The 15,172-nt window shown below is 40.8% G+C and overlaps 1 protein-coding gene across 1 annotated transcript; it reads left to right on the forward strand.

Moving 5' to 3' along the window:
* Window positions 1–3,042: 3,042 nt before the first annotated feature.
* Window positions 3,043–9,502, forward strand: LOC146656946 (glutathione hydrolase 5 proenzyme-like). Its single transcript, XM_085425046.1, has 10 exons — window positions 3,043–3,064; window positions 3,149–3,326; window positions 3,415–3,575; window positions 3,804–3,950; window positions 4,085–4,215; window positions 5,093–5,268; window positions 5,435–5,526; window positions 8,684–8,790; window positions 8,960–9,070; window positions 9,157–9,502. The coding sequence occupies exons 1-10, from the start codon at window positions 3,043–3,045 to the stop codon at window positions 9,292–9,294; spliced, it is 1,263 nt and encodes a 420-aa protein (XP_085281172.1). The 3' UTR covers window positions 9,295–9,502.
* Window positions 9,503–15,172: the final 5,670 nt, after the last annotated feature.

The raw sequence follows: 15,172 nt of genomic DNA on the forward strand, positions 1-15,172 counted from the left end.
TGTTGTTTTCTGAATCCTGACTGATGTTGGAAAGAACTGAATTTTTGTCAAAAAAGTCTTTCAGTTGTTCACTAATGAACTCTGAATCTAGAACTTTTGCTAGAACACACAATTTCGATATGGGCCTGTAGTTATTAACATCTGAAGGATCACCTCTTTTCAGCAAAGGGAGAACACAGGCAGATTTCTGTATTACAGGGATCTCACTTTCGAGAGGCTAAGATTAAAAATGTAAGTTAGTGGTTCTGCTATAAAATCTGCAGCCAACTTAAGACAATAAGGATCAAGTTGATCTGGTCCTGCAGATTTATTTAGATCCAACAGATTTAAAGCCCTGTGGACCTCAAAAACATTTAGTGGAGAAAAACTGAAGGGTTGGACCAAAGATTCAGTTTGAGTGGTTGCAGAGAGAGCCTCCTGTTGATTAAGCTGTTTTAAATCTGGATATAAAGATTCAAATAGAGATCCTGAAGAATGAAAAAGCTCATTAAAGCAGTTTAGAATATCACATTTCTCCATTAAGGTGCAGGAGTCTTTTACGACAAAGGCTGGCATCTCATTTGTAGTTATGTCTCCATAAGAAGATTTTATTATTTTTCAGAATTTCTTAGGATCGTTCAGATGTTTAGTAGTTTTTGAAAGATAGAATTCTGATTTGGCCTTTTAAATTAAGGAAGTTGAACGGTTTCTGAGCTGTCTAAAAATCAGCCAGTCCGCTTCAGATTTGGTTTTTCTGGCATCCCTTTTTTTGAGTAGACTGGAGAGCTGATGTCATGGTCTGGCTGGCAGACCGTGGGGATGTGGGGAAAGGAGGACCCAAAACGCCGACTCTGCGATGCAAACAGTGCTCTTTATTTACAGTGAAAAGCTGTAAACACAATAACTCCCCGTTGCTCCCTTGAACCCCGTGTGCATGCTTCCCTCCGACGTCTGTGTTCGTGCTCCCTGCTGTTGTGTTTCCGCACACCCCGTGCGTGCTGCCTTTCTGGACCACTCTTCCTCCTGCAGGGAAACCATAGAAGCAGCCGTCAACACTAACCCTCGGCAGGTATATACGAACAGCACTGACATATACTGACACACTAACTTGGTACGATAACTCAATGATCCCACGCCAGTGGGAGCTCCAACATTCTCCTAAGTAGCTCCCCCGACGAGCCCTGGGCCCTATTTCAGGAAGCCGGTTTAGTGCAAACTCTGAGTAAGTATACCCTGAGTTAACGAAAACTCTGGGTTTTCGGTTTCACAAAGCGAGTTTAGATTAATTAACCCTAACCCTAAGACAACCAGTCCCAGTTGAAATCTCCAGCCAGCACAATTTCATTAAAATCTAAAGTAGATCGTTTTTCACTAAGTGAAACTAAAGCCTCACTACTAGCTGAGGGGGGTCTATAACAGCCCACAATGGTAATAAAATAGCCCTTCAAAAGTTAGAGCTTGAGGGCAAGAAGTTCAAACTGTTTACAAACAGATACTGATGATTGGACAGTAACATGGAATTTGTTTTTTACGTAAATTGCAACACCGCCACCCTTTCTGGTGCGGTCGCAACGGAAAAGATTATAGCGCGTTATTGCAATGTCTTTGTCAGTAACCGATTTTGTAAGCCACTTTGCTGATAATGTAAGAATATCAGTATATAACTCTTTCATCCAAATTTTCATGAAATCAAGTTTGGGAAGAAGACTTCTGACATTTAAATGAGTGATACCAAGACCCGTTCAAGCTTTAAAATCACAAGGAGTACTCAAGCATTTGCAATCTGGACCAGGATTAGGTTGTATTTCCAGATAAAAGAAGCAGAAGAACAAAAACATTTTCTTTTCACAGATTTTTTTTGTAGTTTAACAGACTGATTTCTCTTACAGCTCAATCTCTTTGGGTGGTGAGAGAATTGGGAAATAAACCAGTGATATGGAATAAATAAATCAGTTAAATCAGATGGAATGAGATCTCTGCTGATGATCACATTTGAGAAGCTTCTAAAAGATGTAAAATCCCACCTTGTTCCCTTTGAGAGGAGTAAGAAGTATGATTTCCCTTGTTCTGCAGACTGTTCCTGCACCTCATGTAGACAAAAAGCTGTCAATAAAATCAATAAAGGAAAAAAGGCTACTGAGGATAACATGCTGACTAACAGGGAAAAAAAAGGTAGACCCAGTCGACCTGTGGTAGAGCCTGGTTGTGGCCAGATATAGATATAATCGTCGCATTAAACAGCTTCTAAGAGCAAGATCAGTTACTGAATGGGCTGTTCAACAATAGACAGCTTGCCAGAATGCTGTCCCATCTTTCCCATTTTCTGGTCTTCAATTAATGTTAATTCCTCCCCAAGACCAATCTTAACTCTCCTCACAAGTCCATCTTTATCAGTCATTGTTTCTAATTTGGCTAATCTCCACTCGTTCCCTGGCAGATTATCTGTCTGTGGAGGTGAAGCTGGAAATGTTGTGAGATGCTAAAGTGGGGCCAGAGACACAGGCTGCTGTGGATGCACATGTCCCTGTCCCATATGTTCCTGTCAGCAGAGTACAAATGACCTTCATGCATTACTCCCTGATTGTCTATAGTGTGTTGACTTTGAAGGGAAGCTGTGGATCCATATGTAGAATCAGCATAGTCTCTGTTAAGAAGCGTCTTTTGACAGCATTTGAGTATGGGATGGACAGCAATAAGAACTGGGAGTAGTTGGAGCAGTTCACTTGTGGCAGACATTAAAAAATAAAGAAATTAGACATTAGAATATGTGTGAGAAAGATGAATCAAGAAAAGAAAGGGGGCTACAGACAACATTTATTTATATGGCCCAGAGTTCTGTGCTACACTCCTGCACACAGGCTGCATAAACAGTAAGAAAAGTAAATATAAGATATGCTAAATGCTTCTTTGAGCCAGAAATAGTGTAAATATAGTGAAATAAACTTAAAATAACTGTAAGATGCAAAATGTTATCTCTAACATAATCAGTTACAAACACACACATTTCCCTCTGAAATGGAGCAGAATAGAATAGAGTATTTACAAAGCACCAAATTATAACAAATGTCATCTCAGATCATTAAAGGTCAGGACCTTACAGTTTACTCAAAACACGAGCAAATGTATGTGGGACTTTCCAGCACTGACTATCCATTATCTATCTAACCAGGTAGCAGATGGATTGGGGTTCCTGGGGAAATTCGAGGTTATGAAGCGGCACACCGGCTTTATGGGAAGTTGCCCTGGGCCGACCTCTTTCAGCCGACCATCAAATTAGCCAGAGAAGGATTCCCTATTCCTTACTACCAAGGTCAACACATCCCACGCATTGGTAACACGTCACTACGGTATGAAATACACCCACAATGTGATTTCAAAAATACAAAGAGCAAACAATGAATGGTTCAGCTTTATTTCACTGTCTTTGTCTTTTAGGGAGTTATATTTAGATAAAAATGGGAACCTGCTTAAGACCGGTGATACTGTGAAATTTGAGAAACTGGCTGACACTTTGGAGATGATCGCAAACGAGGGACCAGATGTGTTTTACAACGGAACAATAGCAAAGAATTTAACCAGTGACATACAGAATGAAGGTATTATCAGATGGGTTTCATCCTGCTCTCTTTCTGACCGTTTTCTATGTCTGCCAGGCACAATGATCTAATTACAAATTACAAAAATCTATTGGTTTTGGAAAACTGTAACATGATCCCTCACAGGCTACACTGTGATCTGTCTCGATCCATTCAAACTCTTGATTATGAAATGCATTGTGTTCATTTGTACTCAGCAGAATCATTTGTTTCACTGTTCTTGCTCAGGAGGAAAACTTACACGGGAGGACTTGGAATTGTATGAAGCTAATGTGACTGATGCGTGGAATATTTCTTTGGGAGAGTATAAGCTGTACTTCCCTCCGCCCCCTGCAGGAGGAGCCATCCTCAGCCTCATCCTCAACATCATGAAAGGTTCCTGATTGTTGCTTCTAGCATGTAGAGTTTGATTCATATAGGAAAATGATGCTTATCAATCTTTACAAATGTGATACACTAAGAATTGATGTTTTCAATCCAAAAATTTTTTTTTTTTAAAATATTTTTAGGATACAAAATGGAATCAGAACCTAAGACGACTGATGAAAAGATTTTGTTTTATCACCGTTATATTGAAGCTTTAAAATTTGCCAATGAATTAAAGACAAATATCAGCGATCCAAACTTCAGCTCAGATGAAGTAAGTATCTCAAAATCCTACAGATTTGCACCTGCTTTGTTGCATAAAGAATGATTCTATTTAAGTGACTAAACAATTAAAAGTAACAATACCACATCACAAAACACAAAACAAACCGCCCCTTGCCTGCAGCTCATCCACAAACTACACCCCACCACAGTCAGTTTATGCACACTGATAATGAGTTGAGGTTTTTTTGTAATATCTCTGAGTTTTGCACAGTTGGACTTTAGGTTAATTTGTTGGGTTGAGATTGTGACTTTGTGTTAACAAAGTGTTTTTACAGAAGTGTTCACCTTTGTTAATGATCAATCAGGGGCATTTGATTATCAGTACCTGGCTGCTACTTACAATTAAAGTTCTTATAGAAGCACTAAGGGTGAAGAGAACCAGTAGAGTGCTGTAAGAATTTCTTTGAGTCTCAGCATTTTCATTTCAGCATCATTCTGAGCAGTGATGTAGCTTTTAAAACATATACATATAAATACAAGTTTTAAAAGCACATAAACCTAAATTGGCTTAATATTTGTCTTTAATTTAGTATGTATATATTATTGTTATTATTATCTTAGTATTTAAATATAAGTATAATTTTGTGTAATGTGATGTTTTCAGATACTCTGTAGTTCACACAGATGACTGAATTTCAGAGACTCTATCTTTGGCAGTCATATGTTGAGCTTGATCACTAACCAATATTATAACCTCTAGTATTCATTCATTCATTCATCTTACATCAGTGATGGATCAATGATCAAAATTCTGTTAACATTTGGCTCCAATTTTATAAATTTCTTGACAGCAATGTATTTTCTGTAATGTGCATATTTATTTAGTTTTATTAATTCATTTTATTAATTCTCTGTATTTCACACAGATGGCAAAGAAACTGACACAGGATAGCTTTGCAGACAGCAAACGAAGCTTGATCAGCAGCGACAAGACTCGTGATCCTGGCATCAACTTGTATCTGGACAGCATCGGCACCACACATGTATCTGTGCTGGCTGAAGATGGATCTGCTGTGTCTGTCACCAGCAGCATCAACGATGAGTCAGTACCTGCATCATTCTGTTTCACTGCTAGAAACCAGCTATCAGATATTTTTCTTTCTTGAAACTGAAGATTTAAGAGATTATGGAGGAACTTATTTTTAGACTATTTCTATACTACAAAGAGTGTCTTGGCTTTGTAGTTAATTTAGTTTTTTTGTTTACAGATTCGGCTCCGGGGTCCTCTCTCCAAGCACTGGAATCATTCTCAACAACCAGCTGTCTGACTTCTGTGGTAGAGCTAATAGCGTCTCTCCTGGTAAGAGATCAGTAGGATGCTTTTTATGAAATACAAGTAATTAGACGAGGAAGGTGGATTATTTCAAAACTAATAACACAAAGAGTTTAATTTTTTTCCTGAAATTATTTTCCTGACAGGACATATTTCTTTAAGTAATTTCTAATAATGGCAAAATAGTGCCATTGAGGAAATGAGAGGAGAAAATGGCATTTCATAATTCATTGTGACGCATCATATTTTGTTGATCATGGAAAAACTAAACTTGTTGATCATTTCCACGATGTTTTGCCAAACTGAAACACATCATGTGAATTTGGACTAAAATTGCATTTTCTGTTTAATACCATAGCCTTCTAAAATGTTTGAATGTTCAAGAACAGGCACAGTTTTACTACTGCTGTAGTAAAATCTGTTTCCATGTCAACGTGTTGTTGTGTGAAGTTTTTCCTTCACACTGTCACCAAGTACTTGCTCATAAGGGGCTCTTCTTATTGTTGGGGGTTTCTCTCTACTGAAGTGGGTTAACCTTATAATATAAATGTACCATTGTGATTTGACGGTATATGGATATTTATATTCATTTAAAATTATATAGAGGACAGCACACTGGCACGGTGTTGCCTTATAGCATAGGTGTCAAACTCTGGCCCGCGGGCCAAATTTGGCCCGGAGCCTAATTACATTTGGCCCGCAAAGCCATACCAAATTACTATTAGAGCTGGCCTACTGGTATTATACAGCTAATAGATATATTGTTTAGTATTAAGCTTTGTTTGTTCCATATTCAGTTTTTCAGCAAAACGTGTTTGAGTCCATAAGAAAAGATTCATTCTTATATCTGGAGGAATAAATATATTTCAATAAATATTAATGTTAGCCCGCGACTTTGTTCCAGTTTTGAATTTTGGCCCACTGTGTATTTGAGTTTGACACCCCTGCCTTATAGCAAGAAGGCCCTGAGTTTGATCCCACTTGTGTGGAGCTTGCATGTTCTCCCCATGTTTGTGTGAGTTCTCTCTGGGTACTGCAGCATCCTCCCACAGTCCAAAGACATGCAGTTAGTAGGGTTAGGCTAATTGGTGAATCTAAATTGCCCATAGGTGTGAATGCGAGTGTCTCTCTGTGTTAGCGCTGCATCCGGCTAGCGACCTGACCTCGGTTTACCCTGCCTCTCGCCCTATGGTAGCTAGGATTGGCTCCACCACCCCTGCAACCCTGAGAAGGATAAGCTGAAGATAATCGATGGATGAATCTATATATAGATCTATAATATTGATTCAAGTGTGTTCAAGGTTCTGTATAATTCAGTTTGGACATAGCATCATTCAAACATTAATCTAACACACTGACAGAGTCTCAGTAATAGCTGCACTTTGAAAGACATTTCACTTTAGTTTGATACAGATTCAGTAGAGATAACTCACTTGTTGTGTGTGCACTTTCATCATTTGTTGATAAGCATGGGCGGATGCAATTCTAAACTTGTTTGTAGAGCACAGGTGTCGAACTCCAGGCTTTGAGGGCCAGTGTCCTGCAGATTTTACATGTGTCCTTGATCAAACACAGATAAATTACCTCCTCAGCGGCTGTATCCCAATTCAGGGTCTGCAGCCTTAAAGTACGCAGCCTTAACGGTCCACAAGGGCCGCGTAATCAAAGACCGCTGAGGCCGGAAGTGCGAGGCTTGTGAAATGGGACGGTCTAGCCTCCGTCGCGCTGCCCAGGTTGCCTAGCAACCATGATACTAACAGCTGGAAACGTTTCATACAGCTTTGTTTGACAGGAATGAAGGAGAAACCTTTTTGTTCATTTGTTTGTTTGTTTCTACATGAGCTTTGATCATTCTCTGTAAGATTAAGCTCAGGTATTGAACGGCGTATATTTTAAAGTAAAGGCTTTAAAACCAAGTTAGCACAAACGTCACTAATGTCACATAACTTTGCCGACATGTGGCCAACAGTAATGTTTAATGTTCTTCGTTATTAAACATTTGCACATAAATAAGTGACATAATATTCAGTACTTACTTAAAGTTTACTCTTCGGGCGCCCCTCATCCGCCGTTTTTTTTTTTTTTTTTTGGCAAAATTATCGACACCCACCGCCATGCTATGCATTATGGGATATGTTGGGCCACGAAGTCTACACTGCCACATCCTTAAAATTCAGGGAAATGAAGGACGCATTTGAGGGCAGCATTTCGAGCAGCCTTTGAATTGGGACAGCCTTCGTCGCGTCGCTGTGACGTAATCTGTTGGGTCTAAACTCAGACCCTGCTGTATCCAGGACTTATTCCCGTGAAAGAAAAACAAGGCAACAGCGATCAATCGATTTACTTGCAAGGGAGGCCTCGTCGGTATCTCAGAAACGCACTTCGAATCTCCTTACGAGTGACCCCGATGATGGCCTCCTCTCGCTGCCTTTTATTGAAAACGTTCACACAATAAACAATAGTTTACAAACACCTCCCCTCATAACCCCCCTTGGTTACAAAGACAAGGCACTGTATGTGTGTGTTCTCCTGCTGACCAAAAAGGGTCATAAAAGCATAAAAGCAGGAGCAACATCCTTGGTCATAAAGAGGGTAGTCTCCCCCACACCCAATTCATGGTTCACCCTAGATAACAAAGTGAAGCCATACAAAGGGGAGGAAGTTTACCAACATCAAACAGACCTTCACAAGGATGTGCCTGTGATAAAACACTACAGCCCCCACCCAGAACCTCGAGAATCTGGGGAGGGGGGAAGAAATAATTTCTTTCATCACAGAGTTAAAACAATGTAGAGATGGTAAGCATAAAAATGACAAACATTTAACAATTCACTTTAACATAATCGGCCTTAAAATGCGGCCTTTAAGGCTGCAGACCCTGAATTGGGATACAGCCAACATGTCTTGGAGTTCTCCAGAAGCCTGGTAATGAACTAATCATTTGATTCAGGTGTGTTCACCCAGAGTCTTATCTAAAACCTGCAGGACACTGGCCTTCGAGGCCGGGAGTTTGACACCCCTGTTGTAGAGTATAAAAAATTCAGGTATGAAAATACTGCATGAAAATACAGTCACTGATTCGTGTATGAAACATTTGTGTAAATGATTTATGCACAGATATGTGTGTACAGACTGATTTCTGTTTTCTAGTTTTGTCATTCAAGGTCTTTGTTGTATTTCTCAGGGGAGCGGCCTCCCTCCAATATGGCCCCATCTGTGCTGAAGTCTCCGTCGAAGACGCTGGTGATTGGAGGGTCTGGTTCTGAAACGATTCCACCGGCTGTGGCCTCGGTATGTATGCATGGTACACACAAAGGTGCCGTTACATATTAAATAAAATAAATTGATGTGGACTGATGCTGGTCTTTGCTGTTAAAGCTTGCATCATAGCAACAAGATTCTTCACCCTAATTTATCCTGTAATCATCACTTTCTCATCTCATTTTTTTTTCTCTCCAAGGCGCTCATGAACCACCCTTGGTTTGGAAAGAGCCTTAAGGAGGCAATTATTACGCCTGTTGTTCTTGTAGACTCTAAAAGTGAAGTAAAACCTGAACCCAAGCTTGAAAAGGTAATTTATTCAATGTATTTAAATGATAAATTAATAAGTTCTACTTCTCTTGTTCCATCTGAGTCTCTCTCCTCTTTGCCCTGCAGGATGTAGTTGATGGTCTTGAAGCTAAGGGACATAAAATAGCAAAATTCTACAACACAGTTAACGCTGTGGAAAAGGCGGGCAGCTGTATCTCTGCATGGTCTGATGAAAGGAAAAAAGGCAAAGCTGCTGGTTACTGAGACCAAGAGTCAGTGATGTCAGTTATACAGCATGGTCTTAAGGTTATGGACACTGCTGTAGCTACAACATTGGTAAATCTATATTCGTCTGTTAACTGATAGATCATTCATGCTTTGCTCATGTGTATAAAAAGTTTGTAATATTGAAAACATAATGCAACGATCAGATCAGTTAAATCCCAAATTTCATGCAAAAATGTGCAAAGATAGCACTGTAAAAACTAGAAATGTAATTTTTTTTAAAAAGTAGGGATTGCTGTTGATATCCGCCTCAATTTTTTTACAATCAATATGACCTTCTAAATATTTGTTTATTTTGGGTTTTGATACATATAGAATTGACTAAACAAGGAAACAGCTTTCAGGTCAAAATGTGAAGCCCATGCCTGTTTCTTTGACCTGCATTCTTTCTAAAAAGCAGGCCAGCAGGTTGAGACTGACTGCAGAAATCTTTGGTTATAGTAAACAATTCATATTTTCAAGTCTCATCAAATTCATGTTTACTTTGTAGATTTTAGCCCACTGGATAGTCCAGAAGGGAGATAAAGTAGGGTACACTTTAGGGCAGCCCTAAGTTATCTATCAATTGATTTGTAGTTTAACCCCCCAGCCCCCACCCAATGTTTTTTATTATTATGTTTTTATATTTAGTTTTCATATTAAGATTTTGAGCTTCATTAATCCTGCTATGTTTTTGCTCTTATAAAGTGTGGGTAATTCTGCTGATGTGCTCAGGGTAAAAGTTAATCTGACAAGCAGTTTGTGAGGCAGGTTTTCTTTTTTACCTCAGTATCTGTCTGAGCTCCTGTCTGTTTATGATTAATAAAGTATTCTGATTCTGATTGTTTCAGGATGACCTGCCATTATTCAATGACACATCTGCTTACCTGCATCTTTTGCTCGTTTCTCCTCCTCTTCTTTTCTCTTTTTTCTAAACTGAGGACCTGATGGCTTTGAACTTTTCTTGTCCATCTTCCATTGGTTTTAATTTTGCACTCCAATATGAACACCCATCCCCCAACCCAAGGATCACCACAACATGATCTAACACACCTACACCTTAGTTCACAGATTCACTTTGTCTAGGGTGCATTTCTGAGATTTCACACAACCCAGGATTCAAATCATGAATACATAATGGGCTTGGATTTACAACATTATAAATGAAATGTGCTCTATTTGGAAGCAGCCGGCCCCCTCCCCTTTCGACGGCTTGTGTGTGAGACTTTAAATCATCAAACTATAAATTTTAAACTGTTATTGATCCCTTTACCCCGAGTCCTAAAGTGTACATTTGTTTTCTTACTCTTCTTATATATATTGTTTGTTTACTTGCACTGCTGTAACTGGAGCCTTGTCGTCTCGTCTCTCTATATACTGGACTGTATGTAGCGGAGATGACAATAAAGTTTACTTTGACTTCAGCAGCGAGCAGGCGCAAATTATAAATCTGTATCATGATGTCTGGTGTGTTTGTGTTTGTTGGTTTGTTTTTATTTTGTTTTACTTTGCGAGATGGTTATTAGATGCTGCTCCAGCCGGTCAGAAAATCCCCCGCCGCCCCGCCCTCTCCTCTCTGCGCCGCAAGCAGCAGGCGCACCTCGCAAACGAAGGGCGCCCTTACTCCCAGCAAATGGGCGATAGAAAACCGATCGGTGCCTGTACCATTCCCAATATGCGCTGGCTGACGTCGGGGCAGCATGAGTACGAGAATTTTTATTTTTTTTTGCCGATGCCCGTGATGCCGCCCCCCACCACGATGCCGCCCCGGGCAACTGCCCGTGTCGCTCCTTATCTAAAACCGCTACTGATTGTAACTGACTGTAAAAAGTCAGCACAACGAAAATAAACAACATCTAAACTTGGATTATATCTGACCCAGATAGACTGCAGTTCATAACTTCTTACCTGAAGTTCAGTTCACCGCCTTGGGTCTCTCCTCCTCCTGTATATCCTGAGTTATTTTTACACATCGACCAGCATCTGGCCAATCCACCACCTTTCATTGTTTATACCGTTACAAAAAAAAAAAAAAAAAATCATCGGCCCATAAAAATTAAATATCAAATCGGCCCACCGGGCAAATAAATGCCCGCTGGCCAGTCCAGCTATGGTCGTGCCATTATTTAACCCTTCGCGTGCCAGCTGTGGCACGTGTGCCCAGGGTTGCCAACCCCTGTAGTAGAGCAATCTCAAGATGATGGGCCGAGGAGGATCACTTTGTTTGGGACGTTGGCGATTCACTCTATGTGCTCGATCGATAAGTAGCTTCTCCTCGAGAGATAGCGCCTCTGCCAAAAGTTGCGAAACAAACTCCCTCTGTGCCCTCTGGTATTCCCACGATTCTTACATTATTCCTCCTGGAGCGTGCCTCAAGATCTTCACATTTCTCATCTAACTTCTTTAACTCTGTAGACAAACGCTCCACAGTGGCCTCGAGAGTGCCAATGGTGTCAGAGTGGTTTGAGGCACAGGCCTGCAGTTCAGTTAAAGTGTTATCATGCCTGGCCACATCGCTTTTTATGTCCGAAATTGAGGCCTGGATGCTCTGGTTCAAGGATGATATCTCGCCTCTTATGGTGGTAGAAATCTCTAATCTGCGAGTGTCCAGTGTAGCGCACAATTCAGACTTGATGGAATTTATCTCTGAACGTAAGCTAGTTATAGCGGTTAGTAGCGCTTTATTCGACGGCTTGCATTCATCCTTTTCCAGTGCAGGCGGGGGGGCGCACCAGACCAGAGTCTGAAGAGGCTTCGAGGCCTACATCGCTCACGTCGTTCTTCTTAAGTTTGGGCTTCACCATTGTCGAGAGGCTCCATGAAATATATCCACAGTAATCAATGGAAATGTGCTATATAAATAAATTTGACCTTGAACTTTTTAGTTGTTTTATGTGTTTTACTGATAGGAATAGATAACCTGGACTTAAACTGGATATGTTTTGTTTTGAAACTGTCAGCTTTGTGTACAATAAATTCTTTTCTTCAGTTTTTAATGTCTGCCTTGTTTTTATTGTTGGATTGCATCCAAATTTCCCTTATGGAAATCACAAGTCGGAAACTTTATGAAGCTGCAGAAGCTTATAGAAAAGAATGCCGTTCAAAACACACAGGTCACATGATCACAACTAAATCAAACGCTTTGGTGCACTTCACCCCAGTTTTAACTGATGAAACAGTTTTTCAGATAATTGTCTACATAGAATCACTGTCTGATGGATTAAAAACCTTACATCCTCTGTGGGTTTGCTGTGTAGGACGACATGTTGATAGCAGGTTGAAAAGCAAAAGATGCACAACATGGTCTACAGGTACTCCCAAATGGAAGGACCTGCTATCCATGTATGGATGGGGGCTCATCTCTGTTTATGCACCAAAGAAACCTCAAGAATTGTTTGTCTTTGGAGAGTAGGCACACCTGGTGAAACATGCCCCTACATCACTGATGCTGTGCTCCTTGAAGCGCACTCCAACCGGGGAAGGACTCAAGACAGGCAATAGAGTCTTGTTCAAATTAAGTTCCTTGTAATGAAAGGAGCAGTTCAAGACCATTCTATTTTTGCCATTGCGCTGGACCATGTGATGAAGTATTTACCATCTCTCTTTGCTCTTGGGAGGTAACATCCGGTTGCAGTTTGGCTACAACACCACAGCTTACCAGTTTTTCAATTTCTGCATTGTTTGCAGCACCCATTGCTTAGATGTTTCTCTATACTCTTATAGTTTGGCAATATTGCCTCTTGGGTTGCTTGGAAAAATGGCATATCCTTTCTCCTCAACAAGGGTTTGGCATACCGGTACAGTATCTAAAGGGCTTTCTGATCCTCCTTGGACATTGTTACCTCCTTTTCACTTTTTTATGGTAGAATGTCAACTTGCCACTGTTTTTCAACACGCCTCTGAAGCTCAACAGATAGGGGGCTGCAGGAGGCACAGTTGCAGCTCTAGCTGTGACTCAAGAGTCTTTGCTGTGTCTTGCAGTGTTCAACCCTTGCAGCTGTCCCCCCTAGTGATTCAAAGTGCACAGGTTCTGCAGGGTTTATAAGGTGCAGCTGCGAAACTTGGCTGAAGGTTTGTAGGCGTAAATACTCGAGAAGTCTGTAGATTGCTTGAGGAAAGTAGCTGGATATGAATGTTGAGCTAAATCAAAACGCTAAGTAGTGAAGGCATGAAATATTTGCTAGTTCTCATGGAAAGGTCCTCAGGAGTGCCTGTTAATCCTAGCTGCTAAGCTGAAGATGAACGTAGCATGGTGCAGTCAGAGCCATCATGCAAGACAGCATAAGTGTCCAGTGTCATGTCTCCATGTTTCAGTAGGACTTTGATCACTTTAAGCAGAACACAGGAGAGGTCTGAAGGTTTGTCTAGTTGGAGGACTTCGGTGGCAGAGCTCACCAGGAAAGTACCTTCCTTCACACTCTTGATGTTGACCTCATGTAGGATCCCGAGATGTTTGACTTGATGTATGGTGCACACTTTCTTCAGGTTGCACTGTACTGCTAGATGTGATCTTTCACATCACCAGCAATGTTGGTTTGTCTTAACCCAGTCTATGATTTGAACCTTATCAAAGGATTTGAATGTTAGTCCTCTGTATTGCAGTATGGACAGTAGGCTTTCAGTGGGCCTTTCTTGCTCTGAGCAGACGATTTGCAGTTCAGTAGCTCAATAGACTGCTTTGCCAGCAGATTCTCTGTGCCATGGAGTATAGTGGCTGTGCGTGTTACTGGCTTTGACTCTTTCAGGTGCTGATTTCTGGATGGTCCTCTCTCTGTCCTTTTGCTATAAACTTACCAAGTATCTAAATGTTTCCATGTTTTCAGCTTCAACCAGTCACATGTGTCTCCAAAACTCAAACCTCATTTCAGCTGGCAGCTTACTAAGGAGTCATGACACGTGAGAACCGCAAATCAGTTTCACTTAACCATCCAGACCAAGGGTCTTCAGTATACCAACAAGAGCACAAATCTGCAGCACAAAATTCGCAAAAGTCCCCACATCCCCACGACGGATATCTGGTGCATCCATGACACTTGCAATCTTTCTGTGAGTTTAACTGGTGGGGCTGGAATAGAAGGAGTTTTACATTCTCTTTTGTGCAGTTATGTATGATGGCTGGTATGCAAGGGAGGAATGAGGTTTATACTTGTTTTGTTTTGTTCTTTTGTTTGTTTGTTTTGTTTTACTCTTTTGCTTCGAGCTCTATCTACATGAGCTGCATGCTAAATGATCTTTTGTTAAAAGGCTTGGCATAATAAGCATGTGCTTCAGCCAGTACCTTTTTGATTAGCCTCATCTCGTGCATTCTTACTTTGTGGTAGATCTTTATTCTGTATTCATTGAGAGATTTGAATGCTAATCAAATAAATACATTTTTAAAAAAAATACTGGAATGATGTTATGATGGGTTTTTGTGCTGCTAAAGAATGGTGCTGGTCCCAGATGGTTGGTGGGTGCTTGAGTCTGATAATTGGGATGGACACTGGCAGCTAACTGCCCATACAGGCGAGACTTCTAACTCTACTGGATGATTGGTGGATGGATGAATGCTCACACTGTTGGGCATCACCTCAAATCTCTTGGAACCCTGACGGAGTAGGTACTAAAAAAGTACCAGGTATCAGGTACTATCACCTGGCTGGTGGCTGGTGTTTTTAGAGACACGGCTGCAGCCTTTCAGCTTGCAGCCGAACATACACACTACTAACAACAACACTCAAGACCCAATACAGCCTTTTAATACAGATGATCACTGATGCTACTCAGGTGTGTCCACCTTGCCGCAGCTGCACCACTGACCACACCCCGCCACATAAATATTAATGGAAGTGACTTGAGCCACATGCCTCTATGTCAGAGTTGCTAATGGTAACATTAC

Source organism: Rhamphochromis longiceps, linkage group LG12 (genome assembly GCF_057381845.1).
Source record: "Rhamphochromis longiceps isolate RC_006_pf linkage group LG12, R_longiceps_female_GT1.1, whole genome shotgun sequence".
NCBI classification, from domain to species: Eukaryota; Metazoa; Chordata; class Actinopteri; order Cichliformes; family Cichlidae; genus Rhamphochromis; species Rhamphochromis longiceps.